At 55.5% G+C, this 20096-nt stretch overlaps 1 protein-coding gene across 1 annotated transcript; it reads left to right on the plus strand.

The window, feature by feature from the left end:
* Window positions 1-2246: 2246 nt before the first annotated feature.
* Window positions 2247-4010, plus strand: F5144DRAFT_650905 (uncharacterized protein; the record flags this gene model as incomplete). The annotated part of the gene is made up of 3 exons (XM_066793014.1): window positions 2247-2794; window positions 2887-3101; window positions 3162-4010. Exons 1-3 carry the CDS (start codon window positions 2389-2391, stop codon window positions 4008-4010), a joined length of 1470 nt encoding a protein of 489 aa, XP_066643765.1. The 5' UTR covers window positions 2247-2388.
* Window positions 4011-20096: the final 16086 nt, after the last annotated feature.

Consider the following 20096-nt stretch of genomic DNA (forward strand, 5'->3'; position numbering starts at 1 on the left):
ATGGTGAGGCCCCTGCCTTCAGCTGAACTTTATTGTGTGAGCTACCACGGCAGGCTAGCGAAGCAGAGAGCGGATTATCAGGGGTGGCAAACAGGGTCTCGATCTGATAGTTCGAGCACGCGTTCGGAGGCGTCTTGTGCATGCTAGTTGGTGCCGCGGGATGGTCACATACAATCGCTGATCTTCCCAACCAGACGGGCGGCGATGACACACGGGAATGGGGAAACCCCTCGCTCGTCCTCCACGCGAGGGTCTGCGAGCACGCGGGGAAGACCGGGACTGGGGTAGGGTGGTTATGCAGGTGGTGCGGACGGCCACTCTCGAGGGCACGGGTTCCCTTGCGGGTCCTCGGGTGTCGTGTAACGGATGATGGGGGCCCCGGCACGGTGAACAAGAACGTTGCCGAGCAGGTTTGTTCCAGAAGTTATTGACTTCCTGTAATTCGCCAAACAAAAGAGACATCGCGCAGAAAGTGTTCCAGCCGCTGTGGATCCTGCCGGGAAGGTACATACCTATCCTTCCCCGGGACTTAGCACAGCGGCTGCAGAGGGGGCAGACATGGGCGGGGACAGTTAAGCTCAGTACCTAACCCAGTCAAGGTCGCCATCGACCACCCTCTCAAGCCGGGGAGACATAAAGAATGGAAAGTCCTTACCCCCAAGATGCCATCTCGCGTAAACCCCCATTGTTGCTTGCATATGGGATCTCTTGGCTGCCTCCATGTCCAACCTCCGCGGCGATGTCGAGACGAGGCGGGGAAGACCGAGTGGACGCTAATCAAGGCATTTTGCACATGCTGGGTGGCGAACGGGAAGTTCTTGCCCAGGAAGACCAAGAATACCCCAGGAAGCTTGGGAAGCTTGGGAAGCTTGTTCACCTCGGGGCGTTTTGCTGAGCGATGTGGGCGTCCTGGGCGAGACTCGGCAGACAGACACAAGAAACGATGAGTCGATGACTTGTGATGGTGCATGATGGCGCAAAGCCACGTTTGGGTTTGCCATACCCGCATCGAATCGCGCTCTTCATGTGGCACAAGCGCCGAAAAGTTGTCGGCAGCCAGTCCGACTCTTGGGCAGGAACGAAGAGAGCTGGGCTGGGCTGAGCTGGGCTGGGCTGGGCTGGGCGGGCTCACACCGTCGAGATGTTTCGGTCACTTCCAATTCCGGCAAGTGCCATCCATAGAAGGGCCCACTCATTCGGCTCCGTTTAAGACATGATTGGCTAGGAGCTCGAAGCACCTCAATCACACCATTTTGGGAGCTTCACATCCAATTCAACCTCCTTCCTTCCTTCCACACCTGGCCCGTACCGTGTTGCTTTGCTCCCCAAACGCATGAGCGCCCGAGCCTCCCCGCCGTGGCTTTCCAGGTTTCACTCGACCCTATCATCATTTCCCCATCTTGGCTCCTTGGTCAGATTTTAGTTAGAACGTGGGGGCAGCCCGCAGCATGCCCTCTGCCCAAAGAAGACAAAAGGGAGCTGCTGCCCACCCATTCGCATGACGACATTTCAGGGGTTCTCTTGCGCGATCAACCGCAATCCCTCGACGACCAACCGTTCCCAGGACTTTGCAGACGGCACGCGACGACCCCAACCCGCCCGCAATTTGTCCCTCCACGTCCTCGGACCCCCCGAGGTTCAGCAACCCAGCAACGTGGTTCCGGCGTGGAGATTGAAACATTCAGCTGAACCCCGAATCTCTGTTGACTCGAGATGAGGCAGGCCCACGTCCCCGGGGAGGACGAGATTTCCCATCAGACCCGGCGGTTTGGTGCGATGGCGAAGCTCGTGGGATTGCCGATCTCGATGCGTGCGCAGGTTTTCCGACGGCCATGTGTCGTGGCAATTTAATGAGCATGGGCTTCGCCCAAATCTGGGCCGGGTTTAAGTCGCGCACACCTCCGAGAGCCATGGGGTATACCGGGAAAACGTCAGCCCAGCTTCGAGAAGCAGGTTTGGAAGACCTTCACAGATGCTTCGCGATCTTTGGCGTCCCCGCCGCCAGGGGAGCAGAACGGCTTCTGCCCGACCGGCGTCGCCGATTGTTTGAGCCCTCGTTAGATGGCCACCTGTCGTTCTGTCTGCCGTCATGAGAAGGACCAAGTAGCAACCGCTCCGTCGAGTAGCCAGCTGAACAGCCTGCGGCTCTGAAGAGTCGCGCGGCAAAACCCGCGGTGAACTCACACCTACACACACACACGCACACACACGAGTACACCAACCACCGAAGGCTGAAGGACAAAGTAGTGGTGATAACGAGAGAAGCTCGCTGAAACGGCACTTTTAACTTTCAACATCACGGGAATAACGCCATTCCTGGCCGGGTCATTGAGCTCGTGACCTGACTTTCCTGTGCTAACCAGTGGCGTTATCACGCCTTCTTACGCAATGCAGCTCCGCCATGCTGTCTCTCCATTTGCACGAAAGGCACCCCAGCTTGGCGGACCTATCGCGCAAGCCCATCTTGCTGGGTGTTACATGCTGTTTACGTGGCGAATCCATCGTTGTCCCCCAACTTACTCCAGACGAACGCAGGCTATTGCTTCGTTTGGCTGTCTCAGTCGCTGCTTTTGCAGCGGCCTCGTCCGTCAAAGTTGGGGGTACTCGGGACTAAGACGGCCCGAGTCTGGGTGCCCAAGGCTGTCCGAGTTGGGGACTCCGGGTCCTGGCGCTTATGATGGCCTCCTGGCCCACGACGATGGTGTGCTCAACCACCTCCTCATATTTGATGCACGAGTCGCAGGGAACTTGAGAACGCAAGCATGCACTGCTCTTGCGTCAGCGGGCAACCACTGTAACCCATTCCTCCGGATCCACGCGGCATCGGAATCGGACTGAGTGACATCGCTACAATAAGAAGATCGGAAATGCAATCCACTGCTGCAGGCCGCCCGGCCTACAGCCCTGATTTTGAGGCTGAGAGCTCGTTTCCCGAGAGGCACCTTGACGATGACAAGACTCCGGCCCCGGGTGTCGAGCCCGACCGCTATCGGCCAGCGGCCGCAAAACGGCAGCCTCGACAGGTGTTTGAGCCCAGTCTCCCAACGCTCTACGCTAGGGATTGGCCTGGGGAAAACCAGCCTCTTGCCCGTGACAGCCATGTGAGTCCCACACCGAACGAAGCATTCCCGTGGCATTTTGACCGCTAAATCCGGGGTCAGATAACCTCTCATCCTGCGCTGCCCGTCAACAACGCTATCCCCACCCACTTTCCACAGACAACAGCGCCTTTGCAGGGAGAATGGTCCTCATTCAGTGAGCAGCCTCACGATGGGCGCTTATGGCAATCAACCCGCCCGGAACTCAGTGTCGACGACGATTCCGACTCGATCCAGAGTCGCAACGACAGCCTCGAGGAGTTTTGCCTACCTATGCCGACGCTGCCCTCCACCCAGAAACCCCGGCGGCGAAGCTCACATCGCGTGACCAAACCTGCAAAGGCATCATCAGGCTCGATACCAAGTCACCACCCGGCCGCGCGTCCAGAGAGACCCTATATTCCGGACTTCGACTATAACACCGACTGGTTTGACGCTTCGGATGCCGCGGCAGCCTTCTTTCCCCAAATCAATCACGATCAGCCAGCAGCCGCCAGTGGAGGCGAAATTGAAATTGCCTACCGTGATAGTTCCTCTTCGTCCAAGGTGGACTCTAAACGAATTGCCCACAAACTGTCCGAGAAAACACGACGCAACAGATTGACCATCGCGATACGGGAGATACAGAAGTTGCTCCCCTCTGGGGCTGACGGCGATGACCAGACCATGCCTCAGGCGCAGAAGGACGCGGACTTTGTGGTCAGACCGGGGGTGCCGAGTAGTAAGCTCGATATCGTGGAGATGGCCGTTGGGTTCATCAGAGATTTGAAAGAGAGAAACAAGGAGACGGCGAGAAGGCTAAGAGAGGCTGAGAGGGCGTTAGAACAGTGCCAGTGCCGGCGTGCGAGAGGGGACACAGTCTCGAGCTCATCATCATTGAATCTTCCGGCCATGGGAAGTGGCGCAGGTTAACACATCATGGCATATGTATTTGTTTGTGGTTGAACAGGGCCAGACCGATAACACCGAGTAATTCTAGTTTGCTGGACACTACCCTTATTCCTGTCAACATCCTATTCGTAGGGCTTTTGGCACCGGCAGATCTATCTAACAACTTGACCCCAACTCTACCAAAGCTCCCCGGGAAATTATTCTGTGCCTGGAAATCTCGACACCCTCCCTTCTCGTATTGCTCATCCCCATTCATTCGAGGGCGCCAGTTGAGCCGCTGTAAATTTGGTATTAACCCCTCACTCCGAACAGAAGCACATAACCCCGCTCTTTGTACCACCACACAGCCCACCTCCCCGCCACTCTCTCATGTCTCGTCTCCCATCTCCCAACTGAATTTACATACCTACATACCACCCATCCGACCCCCACACATCCCCAGAGCGGCAAGGGAAGAGGAGAGCGGGAAAGGGAATGACCGGAGGGCCCGCCCCAGCCGCTCCCAATCCTAGACCGCCACTCCATTGAGCGAGTACATAGGTACATACTCCCCAGTCCCCACATCGCGCAACGGAAAGTGAAAACTGGGGTTCCCCTCCCCTGGCCTGTGGCTCCCGTTCCCGCTCCTGCTTAGTGTACACTACCTTACTACATATACCATGTATGTACACCACACTGACTCCCATTGGGAACCAGCCACGAATACCCTAGTCAATTAAGGTTCTGACCCCCGGGGACTGACTGCAGGCCCGCCCGTCTCCGACTGGCTGGCTGGCTGGCGGGCTGGCTGACGGGGGCTGCGCCAGTGCGCGCGCCACTCGCAACGGCGGGGGTCCGATCGTGGGGTGCGCTGGGGTTCCCTGGTGGCTGGGTAATGTGTGGAAGGTCTGTAACCATGCACGAGTCCGTGGTTTGGTGTGCGCTCGAGCCGGTTGTTGGTTGCAACTTGCCGGTCGGCATAGAGACGGCAAACGGTAGGTAGGCACCAGTTTACATCTCGGGCCATCAGTTTCTGACGGGGTACGGGAGCCAGACGGTCTCTCGCTCGGCGCCAGCGCCCCCTTGAAAGCAGAACCTCTTTCGCTAATGTTCTTATTCTGATGAGCATACTTGGGTTAGAAAGTAATAACATGACAATTCCCAAAAGCGGTACCAGGCCGAGCCGTCAAACCAGTACCTAAAGCAGCGGGTAGTCGTGGACCCGTGGGCCGTGGTTAGCTGTGCCGGATACTCCAAGTTTATCGCAACAGCCTCACGGGTACGGCTAGGCTTGATTAGGTACCTTACCTACCTACCGAGGCTAAGCACAGCCAACAGAGCCTTGCGGTAACACTCGGGGGAATCCCCCACCTACAGCAGACGTATCATTGATGGGCTCTCGACCACGAATAGAGAGGGGTATTTGGGAGGACTTTGTATATGGTTTCCACAAGTACACAATGGCGCGTTCGCCTGATATGCGGGGAGTTCCTCAGAAACTGACTTGTTCAATATCATAAAGCGATATCGTCTTAACTAATAATATATGTACCGCCGCTTCATAGATGCCTTACCTGCTTTGAAGATAAGAATCAGACCCCCTAAATATCTCTCTATATATATATATTATTCATACTCCGCTATGCCCTAGGGCGTGCCGGACCCTCTGCTATTTAGTGTACAGGAAAACCGTGCCCTCCCGGGCCGGGTGAAAAACCCCTACCAACAATCAAGGAACGATGCGTTCTGGTGAGTCTACGTATACAAAGAGAGGAGGCCTCCTGGCCTCCGAACGGGGGCGCTTCAGGCCGCCGTTTCCAGCTCGAGCCTCCTGGCCAAGCTGTACATCGGCAGCCTCCCCGAGTCCATCAGCCAGTCGAGGATCCTCCTCGCCAGCCGTGCAGTCGTGGGATTGATACCGTGTAGAACTGAGTAAAAGTCCCGTCGTGTCCGAATTCCAGTTCTCTCCCATCTTCGAGTCAACGGTGGGGCCAAACACCACACTACCAGGTGTTCGGCAGTCTCTCGTCCCTCGCCACACTCGCAGGCAGGCGTCAGAACCTCCGGGACTTCCCGTGTAAACAAGTAGTCCCGTAAGCCTATTGCTCCCGTCCGGATTTGAATGAGCAGTGAGCTTCTCGCCTTGCTGAGACCGTCATGCCTCCTTAGGGTTTCGTTCCGGAATAGCGTCTCCCGCTGATGGTCAAAGTCGTCCGCCGGCCTGGTGATTGCTCTGCCGTCCCGTTCCTTTAACCACCTCGCTCTCCAGGCCTCTTCTACTGCCTTGTCCGTGTCTATGGTTCCCCCCGTCCAGCGCATGATCGTGCCCGCGGCTCTCTCTACCGCCGTGGGCCCTTGAGGTCTCAAGGTTCGCGGTCGGCCCCTGTTGCCCCTCCTCGAGTTGAGTCTCTGCTGTATCTTGCGGCAGGCGGTAAGGATAACGCTCCCCGCCGTCTTCCTGCCGCCTTGGCCGTCGTCCAGATTGGGTTGTTGGAGTCGGTTTTCGAAATCTGCAAGCCGTTTGTTTAGGTATAAGTCCAATGGTGGTACCCACGTCTCTGTCTCGAGGTTACGGATGGGGGTAGACTTAAAGGCTCCCGCCACAATCCTCAGGCTCTTGTTCTGGGCCTTCCCGAGGGCCTTGGTGATGCCTTTCTTCACCGGTTCGCCTCCCACATCCGTGGGAATGTGGAACGACGATGCGCCATAGGCCAGCGCTGACCGGATGCACTTTGTGTACACTTCTCGCGCTTTGGCTAGACCCAGTCCCCACGTCGATGCCGCTAGCCTCGACAGGGCATAGCTCTGGGTCCTCAGCTTCTTCTCCACCGCCGCAAGGTGGGCTTTCCAGTTGAGCTTCCGGTCCAGCCAGACTCCCAGGAACCTGGCAGACTCCTTCGGTCTGACGGGGCTGGTGCCTCCCCCTGGGTTAGTGAGTTCCAGCTGGTTTGTCCACTGCCGTCGTCCCTTGTTGAAATGGATCAGTTCGCTCTTTTCCGGGGCGAACTTCATCCCCCGACTGTCCGCCCATCGCATGCATGTTTCCCACGCCGCCTCCAGTTGCCGGACATTGGCCTCGGGGTTTCGACCAAACACCAGGAGGTTGGTGTCATCCGCAAACCCCGTTATAGCCAAGTGAGGGTGCTCGTCTTTTAGCTGCTTGTATAATGAGGAAATATAGAGGATGAAGAGAACAGGGGAAAGGGGTGAGTCTTGGGGGACCCCTGCCCGAATTGCCGTCGGTGCCGCCGTCTTGCCGTCGAAAAGAAGGGTGGCCTCTCGACCAGTCAACCAGTCTCTCGTCCAGAGGACCAGCCACCTCGGGTAGCCCATTTCTCGCAAAGTTGCTAGCAGTCGGGTGTGGTTGACCGTGTCAAAGGCTCCTGAGATGTCCAGTTGCAATAGGGACGCCGCACCCTTCTGTCTCCACGCCTCCTGGACCTGGGCTACTACTAGCCGGACAGCCAGCTCTGTGGAGCGGTGTGCCCTGTTCCCCATTTGTTCATCTGGTACGAGGCCGTTGACTTCTGCAGTTTGAGTGACCTTCCTGGCGACCACTGACTCTATTACCTTCCCTAGGGTTGGCAGCAGAGCAATGGGCCTGTATCCCCCCGGGGTCTGATACACCGGCGGAGCCTTTCCTGGTTTCGGTAGTACTACAGTCTTCGCCCTCTTGAAACGGTTCGGGAACCATCCTAGCTCCAGACACCTTGTCGCCAGAAGGGCCAGCACTTCAGCTAACGGTGCTCCGCACGCCTTCAGAAGGCCCATCGGGAGCAAATCCTCGCTTGGCGCCTTCCAGGGGCTTGCTCTTCCTATCGCTTCCGTGATCTCGGTCGGCGTCACTGCTTGTACAACGTCGAAGCCCGGGTTCCAGCTGCCCAAAAAGGTTTGATCTTCCACGTCCGTTAGGTTGGCCGGTGGATCCGGGAAGAACCTCTCGGCCAGTGCGCTAGCCTTCTGGTCGTGCGTTTCGGCCGTTACCTGCCCGGACGAGTCCTTGAATGCCGGTAGTCTCGGTGGTTCCGGCGGCAAAAAGCTCCGTAGCCTGGCCCATCTTTCCAAGCTCCACATCTGATCGGGCTTCTTTGCCTCGCTTGCTTCCTGCAGGTTGTTCCTCCAAGCCCTCGTCCGTGCTTCGCGCGTTGTTCTGGCAAGGTCCTTGAGCCTTTCGCCGAGCTCCTCCCAGCAGTACTCTGCCCGCGTCTCCTTCGCCAGCCTCTCGGCTTTTCTGACCTTCCGGGCGGCCTGCTGCACTTCCACTGTCCACCAAGGAGAGCTGTAGCCACAGCTCGCCTTCCTCCTTGGAGTGCTTTCCCCCGCGACCCAGGTGAGCCACTCGACCAGGCTGCCGAAAGCTTTATCAAGACCCTCGACTGTTCGGGTCCTGGCCAGCAGCCCGTCCGGTCCCGGGTCTGTAAGTCCCATGGCCTTGCATAGCAGCTCTGATTCAGCCTTCACCCTCTCCCTGTCCATCTTCTTCCAGGCCCAGCCATCCGGTTGGGTTGGTCTCGGCCCATGCCCTTCCCCGACCTCGAGCACTTGTGGGTAGTGGTCTGACTTTCCACGGCATTCTTCCCCGTATCTCTCTATATAGGATAATCTCTTGGGAGCAAAAAGGCAAAGATATTTAAAATGGGATCCCTGGATAAGCATCCCGCGTACGTCGCCTGGACGTGTTGTCAATGCACCAAATACAATCACTCTCTTGCATGTATAACCGAGGAAGCTTTCAGGACCTGGTATTGTGAGGGCAGAATAGTGGATTACGAAGCCATGGCTAGGGATAAGGAGATCGTTGGTGCCCAGCCTGTCCCGGGCCGTATGACCAGGGTACTGAGGAAGTTGGTAGGTCTGTTTTGGGATCAGAAAATACTACCTCCAACCAGAGACAAGGAATGCGGCCATATGTTCTTGCCCTGTATTACATGCAAACCCGACCACAGAACCGATCACAGACGTGTTGCAGTAGGGGGTCCAAATCCCAAAGGTCTTTCCAAACGAGCCAACAGAGAATGCGTTATTTGCCGCCTGTGGTATGGAGTGCGGTGAGTGCTACATATGGTATGGGTGAGGAGTGTCATCAACTGGACCCCCCGCCGGGGCCACGGGCAAGGGAGCCGGCCGCCGCTTGTTCTGGGCTACATGACGCACTTTCGCGCTTGTATCATTGAAGTGGCTGTATGCGTTTTCCCATACACCAACCACATGATGCTGAGGTGTGGGAAGCGGCCACCGCTGGCCTGCTATGTGATCGACCTGGGAATCTGTTATGCCTGCGCATCCCACTTGCTGTTCAGGCTGCATGGGCGATATAGGGAGAAGCCTCGATACCTATGTGGTTGGGTCTGTTGCCTAAACGCTCCATGCCCGTATTGGTCCTGATGCGTCGATTACCTTGGGCTGCGAGGAATTACGAGTTGTGTCTACTAGTGGTAACCGAATTGGTATTTAGAGGGTAAGGGGATAAAACTATTTAGCCCTGGAGAGTTGCTGGATATTACAGGATCTATCCTGTATTCGGGGTGTTAGGGTACTGCAAGCGGCCAGGCATCCAGGATAATACGGTTGACATTCCGGATGCCGGGGCCCAGGGAGCGGGCCTCGAGGGGGTTGGAGGCGGAGCGGATCCGATCGGATCGGGCCGGGCGCGGCTGGGCTGGGCTGGGCAAGGTTGAGTTGGGTTGGGGATGGCTGATGACGGTTGATATTGATTCCATGACCCCGGACCACTGGGGTCAACTGGCACTTTGCAGTCCTGGTAATCTGAGACTGAAACAGCTACCCGTCTCCGTCCACGCAATAACCAAGTGTCACGAATATGCCAACAGGTGGGACCACGGGGCGCAGGACGCCCGGACCAATCGGTTGGAAAACCAATCAGGGAGCTAGGGAAGTGATCAGGGTGATCAGTGAGCTCAGCATGCCAAGTCCAGGCTGGACAGACTGAGCACACTGATCACTAAGACCTCACGCCAATCAAAGCACGAAGGAGGGCTCAGTAGGAACAAAGAGACCAGTGAGCTCGGTGTCCACTGATCTCCTCAGACGGACTGAGCACACTGGTCACCCTAGAATCAGACATGTATATAGTCACCCGTCCTGGAGAGCTCTGGGAGTTCTCCAGTTAGCAATCACAACTACAGTTCGCTACAAGCTCGCAAGCCTACTGTTGAGACAAGTCTATTGTTGTGCACCCTTCGGCTGCACCGAACCTAAGCATCCTCGAGAGATTACCTTCAACAAAGCTGAACCCTAACAGGATAGGATCCTGGAGTAGGTTCGTCACACGTTGCTAACTCCCTTTAACTCTGTTACAGTTCAGGATTGAAGGTCAAACGTCACTATGTCCAACCCGGCCAGACCCACGCCCGACTCCGACGACGAAGAGGTCGATAACAACGACCTCAAGCAAGAACTCGAGGGGGTCAAGGCCCTGATCGAGGGCATCTCCAAGCAACTTGACACTGCCGCCAACGCCGCCAAGGTCGAGACTGCATTCACCGACTTGGCAGCCAAGGTCAACCAGCTGAGAACCAAGGACGCGTCGCCCAAAAGGGGCCAGGACCATCTCAAGGTTGCCAAGCCGCCCAAGTTCGATGGCACCAAGAGGGACGAGCTCCAGGGGTTCCTGACGCAACTTCGGTCCTACTTCCGGTTCAACTCATTCAGCGAAGAGGCCGACAAAGTGCTCTTTGCAGCAACCTACCTAGAGGGTAGGGCCCTCGAGTGGTTTGAGCCCACTCAGCGGGACTATCTCGAGCGTATTGAGGACGAACGCAAGAAAGAGACCAACAAGATCTTCGAGGCGTTTGTCAACTTCGAAGACGCCATCACGCAAGTCTTTGGGATCTTCGACAAACGATCCCAGGCAGAGTCCAAACTCATCAAGCTTCGACAACAAAAGTCAGCAGCCGTCTACGCATCTGAATTCCGCCAACAGGCGTTCCGAGTCCAGTGGGGAGAAGACGCCCTGAAGAGACGCTTCTACGACGGGCTCAAGGACGATGTCAAGGACGAGCTGATCAAGGAAGAACGTGACACGCTGACGCTCGACACTTACATGGCACGCGCCATCGCCATCGACAACCGTCAGTATGAAAGACGACAGGAGCGCACCGGCAAGAAGGACGCAGCTTACCACAAGGCTAACGACAAGAAGAAACGCCAGTACAAGAGCACCTCCTCTGGCACCCACTCAGGACCCATGGACGTCGACGCGATCCAAGGAGCAGGAAGAAAGAACAGCGCCAAGGACAAATCAGGCATCACGTGCTATAATTGCGGCAAGAAGGGCCACTTCAAGCGCGACTGCCGCAGCAAAAAAGAATGGCGGCCTGTTCCGGGAAAGGAAGCCGCCACCATCGACGAGCTCAAGAAGGAAGTCCGATTCCGAGAGGTCGCAGCGGCCAGCTACACTCAAGACGACCTCGAAGATGACATTGACCGAGCCCTCGAACGAATCGACGAATCAACAGACTCGGATGAGGGAAATCCCGAGGAAGACATCGACCAGATCCCCGAGCACGAGTATGCGCTCTGCTTGTGGCACGACGAGAGGGGGGAAGTCGCACCCCCGCCTCACATCGCAATAACCACAGACAATTGGGGACTCAATCTAGTCCAGGAAGACAACGGACTCTGGCGCACCAGAAGGGATACAACGGAGATCCCAGGCTCCAATCTAACTTTTCTACGAAGCCGAGTCCTGGACCTGCGAGAAAGGGTATTCCAGCTCAAGGAAGAAAAGAAGGAACTCGAAGCAACCCTTGAAAGAAGGAACGCCGAACACCAGCGCCTCCTTGCGGAAGTAGACATGCTCAAGGACGAAGCACTGTCGACTACGCGAGAACAGCAGCAGGCAGGGGAAGCTTTCGACAGAATGGCCCAAGCAGTACAAGGACTGCACGACGACGTCCAACAAACTAACAGGGAGGGCGTAACGGATCACCTCCCATGGGACGGGCCGTCGTCGGACTTCGGCGAAATCCACATGGACAGGGTCTGCTTCCCACACTACGCCTATCATGAGGCACAGAGACAAAGGAAAACCCAAGGGCACGACGCCCAGGATTGGGACGACTACTGGTCCCGGCATCAATACCTCAGCAGAGGGAAACCGACCTCAGACCTAGAGACGGCAGGACTGAGAGGGGTGAACGGGAGGTTCCAACTTATGGAGAAGGATCACCCACGAATGGATCCCCACCGAAGGGACCACGCCCACCTACCATGGTTCCAGTGTGTAGCACACGAATGTCGCTATCACTTCCAGACCAAATTCCAGTCAAACCACTGGCCCGTCAGGCCACGAAACGAACGCGGCGAACCGGCGCCCACGACTTGGGTCTACGACCACGGAAGCGCCCCCGCAACACTACTCTGGAAAGTAGACATGATCCCAGACGGCAGGCTCAGGTTCAGCCCTAAGAACGCCTGGCCGGAAGGATGCAATAACCCCCGCTGGACGAGTCACTGCGAACAGGCGGATTGCCTAGTACACGCAGACGCCAAATTGGAGGAGCACGCGCGATTACAGGCGCAACGCAATCAACCTCGACCCACGCGAACGCAGCGGCGCGAGAACAGACAGCCAATGGAGCCACAGATGATGCAATGGCTCCAGGAGCACCAAACGATTGACGCCGCAAGCCAAGGTGCGGATAGGGACGCCTTGATGTACCACGAGAGCTTGGGAAACGGCTCAGGGCCCTCCGAGGGGCCCGACGATCTCTAAATCCACAACAACGGAAACAGGCCGCGCAGTACAGGAAGAACTGGCGCAAACAAAAGCCTTACATCGATCTCCCAGCAGACGAATACGAAGTAGCTGCTGTACGAAACACCAAGCCGGACAACAGGCTCTGGATCACAGCGCGATGGGGAAAATGCGAAGCCCTCGCGTTGGTAGATGGAGGAGCGCAGATGAATCTTATCTCGCCCACATTTGTGAATCAACTCAGAATCCCATGGAGGATCAAGAAGAAAGAATACATCGTCAAGGGACCATTCGACACACAATGGGCACGACGAGAAACAGAACCACTCAACATGGAGGTGGAAGGGAAAACCACCCGAGTGGTATTCGACATCGTGGACATGGGACCAGAGAAAGACATGATTCTCGGACGCCCATGGCACAAGGACTACGACCCAGACATCAGTTGGAAGGGAGATGGCCATCTGCGACCGCGAGAACCGCGGGAGCATCCAACCAACCTGATGGGAGAACGCGCAGAACAGGAGCCACGGACGAGCAGCGGGCCAGAACGAACCCCCTCTACGGGCCCACCGCAGGAAGCAGCAAGTGCAGAGAAACGCACTCTGGAATCCGGAAGAAGCGGCACACGACAACAGAAGCAGACACGGGAGGCACGAATCATCGCCGTCGTCTCAGTCGACGAGCACGGGAAGCTCAAACACGAAACATGGGTCAACCGGAAAGAAGCAGCAAGCATTGAGCTGCCAGCACAAGAAGTCAAAGTACTCGAAGCATCATTTATCGAGTCAGGAAGCAAGTTCGCGTACTATGAAGGCGCACCGAAAAATGCAACAACGGGGAAGATCCCAGATGACTACAAAGGGCACCCGGCATTCACAGCAAAACATCTTACAGGGCTACCTGATCACGGACCTTGGGACCACGAGATCAAACTCAAGGAAGGAGCCCAGTTGAAATTCTTCAAGGTGTACCACACCAACGAGAAGCAAGATGCAGAGTTGAGGAATTATCTCGAAAAGAACCTCGAGATTGGACACATCAGACCATCGACATCTCCAGCAGGCTACCCAGTCCTCTTCGTTCCAAAAAAGGATGGAAAGCTCAGGATGTGTGTAGACTACCGACAGTTGAACAACGAGACGGTGAAGAACCGCTACCCACTGCCACTGATCGCGAGGCTTCGAGATCAGCTGTCAGGGGCACAATACTACACTCGCCTCGACCTTCCAACTGCCTACGCCCACATCCGCATCAAGAAAGGAGATGAATGGAAGACGGCTTTCCGAACACCCTACGGGCACTACGAGTACCTCGTCATGCCATTCGGATTAACCAACGCACCAGCGACATTTCAAGCCGCCATCGACCACGCAATTCGACATTGCCTCGATAAATTCGCAGTCTGTTATTTGGATGACATTCTCATCTACTCCAAGACACTCGAAGAACACAAGGAACACGTGCGGCAGGTGCTGGACGCACTGCACGAGCACAAGTTGTCAGTCAACAAGGACAAGAGCGAGTTTCATGTCAAGAAGACAGTGTTTCTGGGTTACGAGATCTCCCCAGGGTGGGTCAAGATCGAACCCGAGAAACTGGAAGCTGTCAGGGCGTGGCCGACACCAACGAACGCCACCGAGGTCAGAGGATTCATCGGATTCGCCAACTTTGTCAGAATGTTCATCAAAAACTTTGGCGACATCGCGAGACCCCTACACGAACTCACAAAAAAAGATGCCACATTCCAGTGGAAGCAGGAACACGAGCAGGCTTTCCAACGAATCCGCGACGCGATAATCGCCGATCCAGTACTCATGCTGCCTGACCCCAGCACACCATTCGAAGTCGAAGCCGACGCCTCGGACTTCGCGATCGGAGGACAGCTTGGTCAGAGGGACAAGGACGGCAAGCTTCACCCAGTTGCGTTCTTCTCCAAGAAACTCGAAGGACCAAGGCTCAACTACCCGATCCACGACAAGGAGCTTCTCGCAATTATCGAAGCATTTCAGGAATGGAGACCATATCTCAGTGGTACGACACACGAAGTTCAGGTGTACACAGACCACAAGAACCTACGATACTTCACCACCACGAAGGTGCTGAACGGACGACAAACTCGATGGGCAGAATTCCTGTCCGAATTCAACTTCACGATCCACTACAAGAAAGGCTCGGAAAACGCACGAGCGGACGCCTTGAGTAGGAGAGCAGATCACCACGACAACACATCTGAAGCCTCACCACCATTGCTACATCAGCAGACAGACGGATCGCTACGGCACGCTTCCCAACCGACTGAAGACTACGAAATCGCAGCGCTTCAGCAGCAGTCGGAAGACCCCGAAGTCAGGCCTCTGCAACCATTTATAGAATGTTGTGCGGCCTTCAGAGAACAACGACTGGAACGAGATTTCCAAGGAATCATCGCGGACGACCAGCGCGAAGCATGGCAAGAAGAGCCAGAATCCAAGATCGCAGGGTTGCGACTTGAAGGAACGAGACTCTGGTACCACGACAAGGCCTACGTCAGGCCCAGCGACCAGGAGGAGCTCATTCGAAAGATCCACGAGTCGAGACTCGGAGGACACATGGGAATCAGCAAAACGATCGCAAAAATCAAGCAGAACTATGACTTCCCAGGAATCAAGCAAGCGACAGAAGAAGTCCTGGCAGAATGTGACCTCTGCGGACGAAGCAAACCAGGACGACACAAACCATACGGACTATTGCAACCATTGCCGGTCGCAGAAAGACCATGGAGCTCGGTGACGATGGACTTCATCACCAAGCTTCCGACATCCAAGGACTCAGCGACGGAAACGAAGTACGACAGCATCCTCACAGTGGTGGATAGACTCACCAAATGGAGCTACTTCCTTCCCTACAAGGAGTCATGGTCGGCAGAACAACTCGCAGACGTGATCTACCGCAACGTCACCTCGGTCCATGGATGGCCGGAGGAATGGATCACGGACAGAGACACGAAATTCGCATCAAAGTTTTGGCAAGCCCTGATGACGAAGCTGGGCACGAGAAGTAAGCTTTCGACAGCTTACCACCCACAGACAGACGGACAGACGGAGCGACTCAACCAGATCGTCGAACAATACCTGAGGGTGTACGTCAACTTCCAACAGGACGACTGGGTCGAGCTGTTGCCGACAGCGCAACTCGCCTACAACACCACTGTCACAGAAACCACGAAGGTCACGCCATTCTTCGCGAATTACGGCTTTGAAGCAGATTTGCGACAAGGGCCCGATGTTTCGGTGCCCAGAGCGGCAGTCAAAGCCGACAGAATGAGCTCGCTGCATGCGATGCTCAAGGAAGAGCTCGAGTTCGTAAGGACACGAATGAAGAAGTTCTACGACAAGAACAGGCTCGAGGGACCTCGCCTAGAAGAGGGGGGCAAAGTTTACCTCATTTCTCGAAATCTTCGCACGAAGCGACCAAGCAGGAAGCTCGATTTTCGCAAAATCGGACCGTTCAAAATCGACAAAAAGATTTCGGAGAATAACTACGCACTCGCGTTACCCTCGACAATGCGACTACGGACCAACGTTTTCCACGTCTCGCTTCTGGAGCCAGCACCCAAGAACGCACGACTAGACAAAGGCGTCGAAGCAGAAGACGAGGAGGAACTCTGGGACGTCGAAGAAATCCTGGATTCACGCATCACAAAGGGACGAATCGAGTATTTGGTCAAATGGGCAGGTTTCGGACCCGAAGACAATTCATGGCAACCTGCTACAAACTTCAACTGCCCCAAGGAGTTGGAGGATTTCCACCGGAGGAACCCGGACCGACCAAAGGAACCCCCACGGACAGATCAACCCCGGCGAGGAAGGGGTCGCCCGAAGAAAAACTAAAAACAATCAGCACAACAACCCAGGGAGAGTAGGAAGAGAGACGCACTCTAAACCCCAGGAAGAATCGAAGAGGGAAGGGGAGACGGCACCCAAGGATGGTTGCGCGACGACAGCCTCCTGACGTTCCTGCTCCGCCAAAACCTCCCCCTCTTGATCAAACATCGCCAAGGCCTTGCGTTTTAAGGCTAGGCGTTGGGTCCGCAAACGGTCCGCCTTCTCAAGAGCCGTCATAAGGGCCCGACTCGCGTCGGAACGAGCATCACGAATCGCTTCCAACGCAGCACGCTCTCTCTCGTTTAACTCCCCAAGGGCGCGATTGGCGTCACGGATCGCCTCCGTCGCAGCACGCTCTTTCTCGTCCAGATCGCGCTCCGCGTCGACAATGCGACGGACGGCGGAATCACTATAACCAAAGGCGTCGCAAGAATGATTGCCCACAGCAAGACAGTTGCCGCAAACGTCGGAATTGTCGGCAACCTTGCAGCCAGGAAGCTTCTTTTCCCTGCAACGAGTACACTTCGCCATTTCGGTACCAACGATGTTGGATAACGCTGCGCGAGTATGACGGCGCGCGGTGCTGGATTTTTGTTTTCGTTTTTGCTTTCGTTTCTTCACCCCGTCAGTCATGATGAAGGATTAGGCTGCCGGACGCAGCGAGAGGAAGGGGTGGAGGAAGACGGGGAATCACTAACCAGATCGGAACGAGGACTGTTGGCTCTACTTCAGGAAGATGGCTGGGAAAAACGGCCGACGGGACGTCAGCCCTGAAGGAGGGGCATCGTGTCACGAATATGCCAACAGGTGGGACCACGGGGCGCAGGACGCCCGGACCAATCGGTTGGAAAACCAATCAGGGAGCTAGGGAAGTGATCAGGGTGATCAGTGAGCTCAGCATGCCAAGTCCAGGCTGGACAGACTGAGCACACTGATCACTAAGACCTCACGCCAATCAAAGCACGAAGGAGGGCTCAGTAGGAACAAAGAGACCAGTGAGCTCGGTGTCCACTGATCTCCTCAGACGGACTGAGCACACTGGTCACCCTAGAATCAGACATGTATATAGTCACCCGTCCTGGAGAGCTCTGGGAGTTCTCCAGTTAGCAATCACAACTACAGTTCGCTACAAGCTCGCAAGCCTACTGTTGAGACAAGTCTATTGTTGTGCACCCTTCGGCTGCACCGAACCTAAGCATCCTCGAGAGATTACCTTCAACAAAGCTGAACCCTAACAGGATAGGATCCTGGAGTAGGTTCGTCACACCAAGCATGTATGTATGCACGGTGCATCTACCTGACACCAGCAAGGGCCCGACCACAACAGAGCAAATCCCACAAGGGGCCCAGGACTGGCCGCCGCCTGTTTGGGCTTCATGACGCGCCGTCGTGCGTGTCAATTGGCTACATGCGTTTGCCCACCCACACACGCGCCAGCCACATCATGTCGAGGCGCTTGCCACGCCTCGCTTGCAATGTGATCGACCTGGAAAATTATCACGTCCGCGTATTCCCCTCGCTGTTCAAGTTGCACATACGATGTTAGAGAGAAGCCTCAATACGTGGGGTCTGTTATCCAATGGATCCTTGCCTTCTATTCTGGTGTCTCGACTGAACCTTCGTTTTGATGTACCTATTTCAAGTTCTGTCTGCAAGATATTAACTAAGGCAGGTACTGGCATCACACCACACCAAACAATATAACTATCATCATACCACGTATATGCAGGCAAAACAATCCCGCTGTATAGAGTTACTGGATATCGCAGGCCCCATCCTGTGTTCGAGTTGAGGTGTCAGGGCGTTGCAAGCGGTTAGGAACCTAGCACAATACACCGCTCAACGTAGTGGGAGACGGCTGTTCCGGCAGGTCTTGCAACCCACGTGGGACCCGAACTCCTCAGGATCTAGACCGCTCATCAATCGGCGTCTGTGATGTGCTCCGTGGGAGAAGTAGCATGTGCTACAGCGAAACATCTTATGGCCGCATGGAATGTAGCGGGCTGGAGGCTGTACGTGTGTTTCCACGCTCAACAATTGTTTAAACTTCGCTAGTAGCCTGGTCTTAAAGCCCGGTACAGGCTGGGCACCAACGATTTCCATATCTCGCGTCATGGTTTTGTGATCTACCAGTTGTCCCTTACAGGTTAGATTCTCAAACTTGTTGTCCGTCATGCCACGCCTGGTTCAGCTGCTCGCCCGGCAATGGCAACAGCCCCATTCGATGTAGGCGCCAAATTTTGTGTACAGGGCCTCTCTCTCCTCCAGGATTTGCTCAGGAGTCTTCTGGTACATTGTGACATGTTAGACCCTGTCTACTTCGGAATCTGATCGTTGTTTCGAACATGAGCTGTATAGCACATTTACCTGGAAACTGGTCAGTATCTACATGTAGGTATATATAGGCGCTTTTTACAACGATAGGTACCTATGCACACCGGCTACTCCGTGGCCAGCAGTATTGCAAGCGAACGGGAACGCAGTGTCATCATATATATCTCTTGTTCTACGAAGGAAGCCTGGGGAATCCGGCGGCAGATGTGCTTATTCTTTTGGTACATGTACAAAGTTATACAGAACAAAGCCATTGCAGGGAAGGTGGACCCAAAACTTTGGACCCTACGTCCATGGGGGGGCTCCCAGGGGCGCTGGCTCAGAGCCTGCCGGCCCTGCCCAGAGTTAGAGTCGGTGTCTTCGGTACAGAGGAAAATCTGGACTCTGTGCAGAGTTGAAAGTCCAAGAAGTAGAACGAGCCCTGTGCCGCCGCCTCCAGGGCGCGATGGCTTTCGTTGAAAGCTGAACCCATCGGTGGTGTGCGTCCCGGGTGTGGTATGGGTGCACACAGCACGTGGGGGACGCACCCTGGTGTTGCTGCAAGGTTCAGTCCCTTGTCCTGAGCCTACCTACCTAATCAAGCCTAGTCCAGTAGTCATTGGAGTGGGTTGGGGTGGCGGGGGTTGAGATGGGAGCAACCTGGTCGGATTGTCGGGGACCGGGAGTGCGCGTGGTACACACGCGCATGTGGCTGCTGTGTCACGTCTGTCGGTGCGTTATATTGTGGTCTGGGCCTGTTCTAGGGTGGGTATGTCGTGACCGGGCGGCGGTTGTGGGTTGCTTGAGTCACTTGGGGAGGGTCTAGATTGTATATTGGTATTCGTGAGTCGCCTTGTCTCGGGGCTGTGCGACACAATGTCTTCATTGCTTGATCCGTTGTTCGTTGCTTACCATGGTATGCTGTGGAGTTGCGGAGGGTTGTGGTACGACACGATGAGTTTCTGAAGAGGATGGGGACAGTGAAGTAAAGCAAGATGGCTAAATTGAGCTTCTAACTAGCTAGTGTCTGACTCCCAGAAATGTTGAATGTTATACTATAATGAGCAACGGGTCATTACCCTTTAACATGCGTAAAGGTTCTGGCAAAGCAATCGTCATTGTTTTCATGACGTGTGAACCCATCAGTGATATATCCGGAGAGCAGTAGCTCTTAATGATATCACCCCTATACCTCCCCTGATCCCCTTAAGGCCTTCCGAAGCGGCCTTC

This window comes from Chaetomium tenue (genome assembly GCF_020726465.1).
Source record: "Chaetomium tenue strain MPI-SDFR-AT-0079 chromosome Unknown F5144scaffold_4, whole genome shotgun sequence".
NCBI lineage: Eukaryota > Fungi > Ascomycota > Sordariomycetes > Sordariales > Chaetomiaceae > Chaetomium > Chaetomium tenue.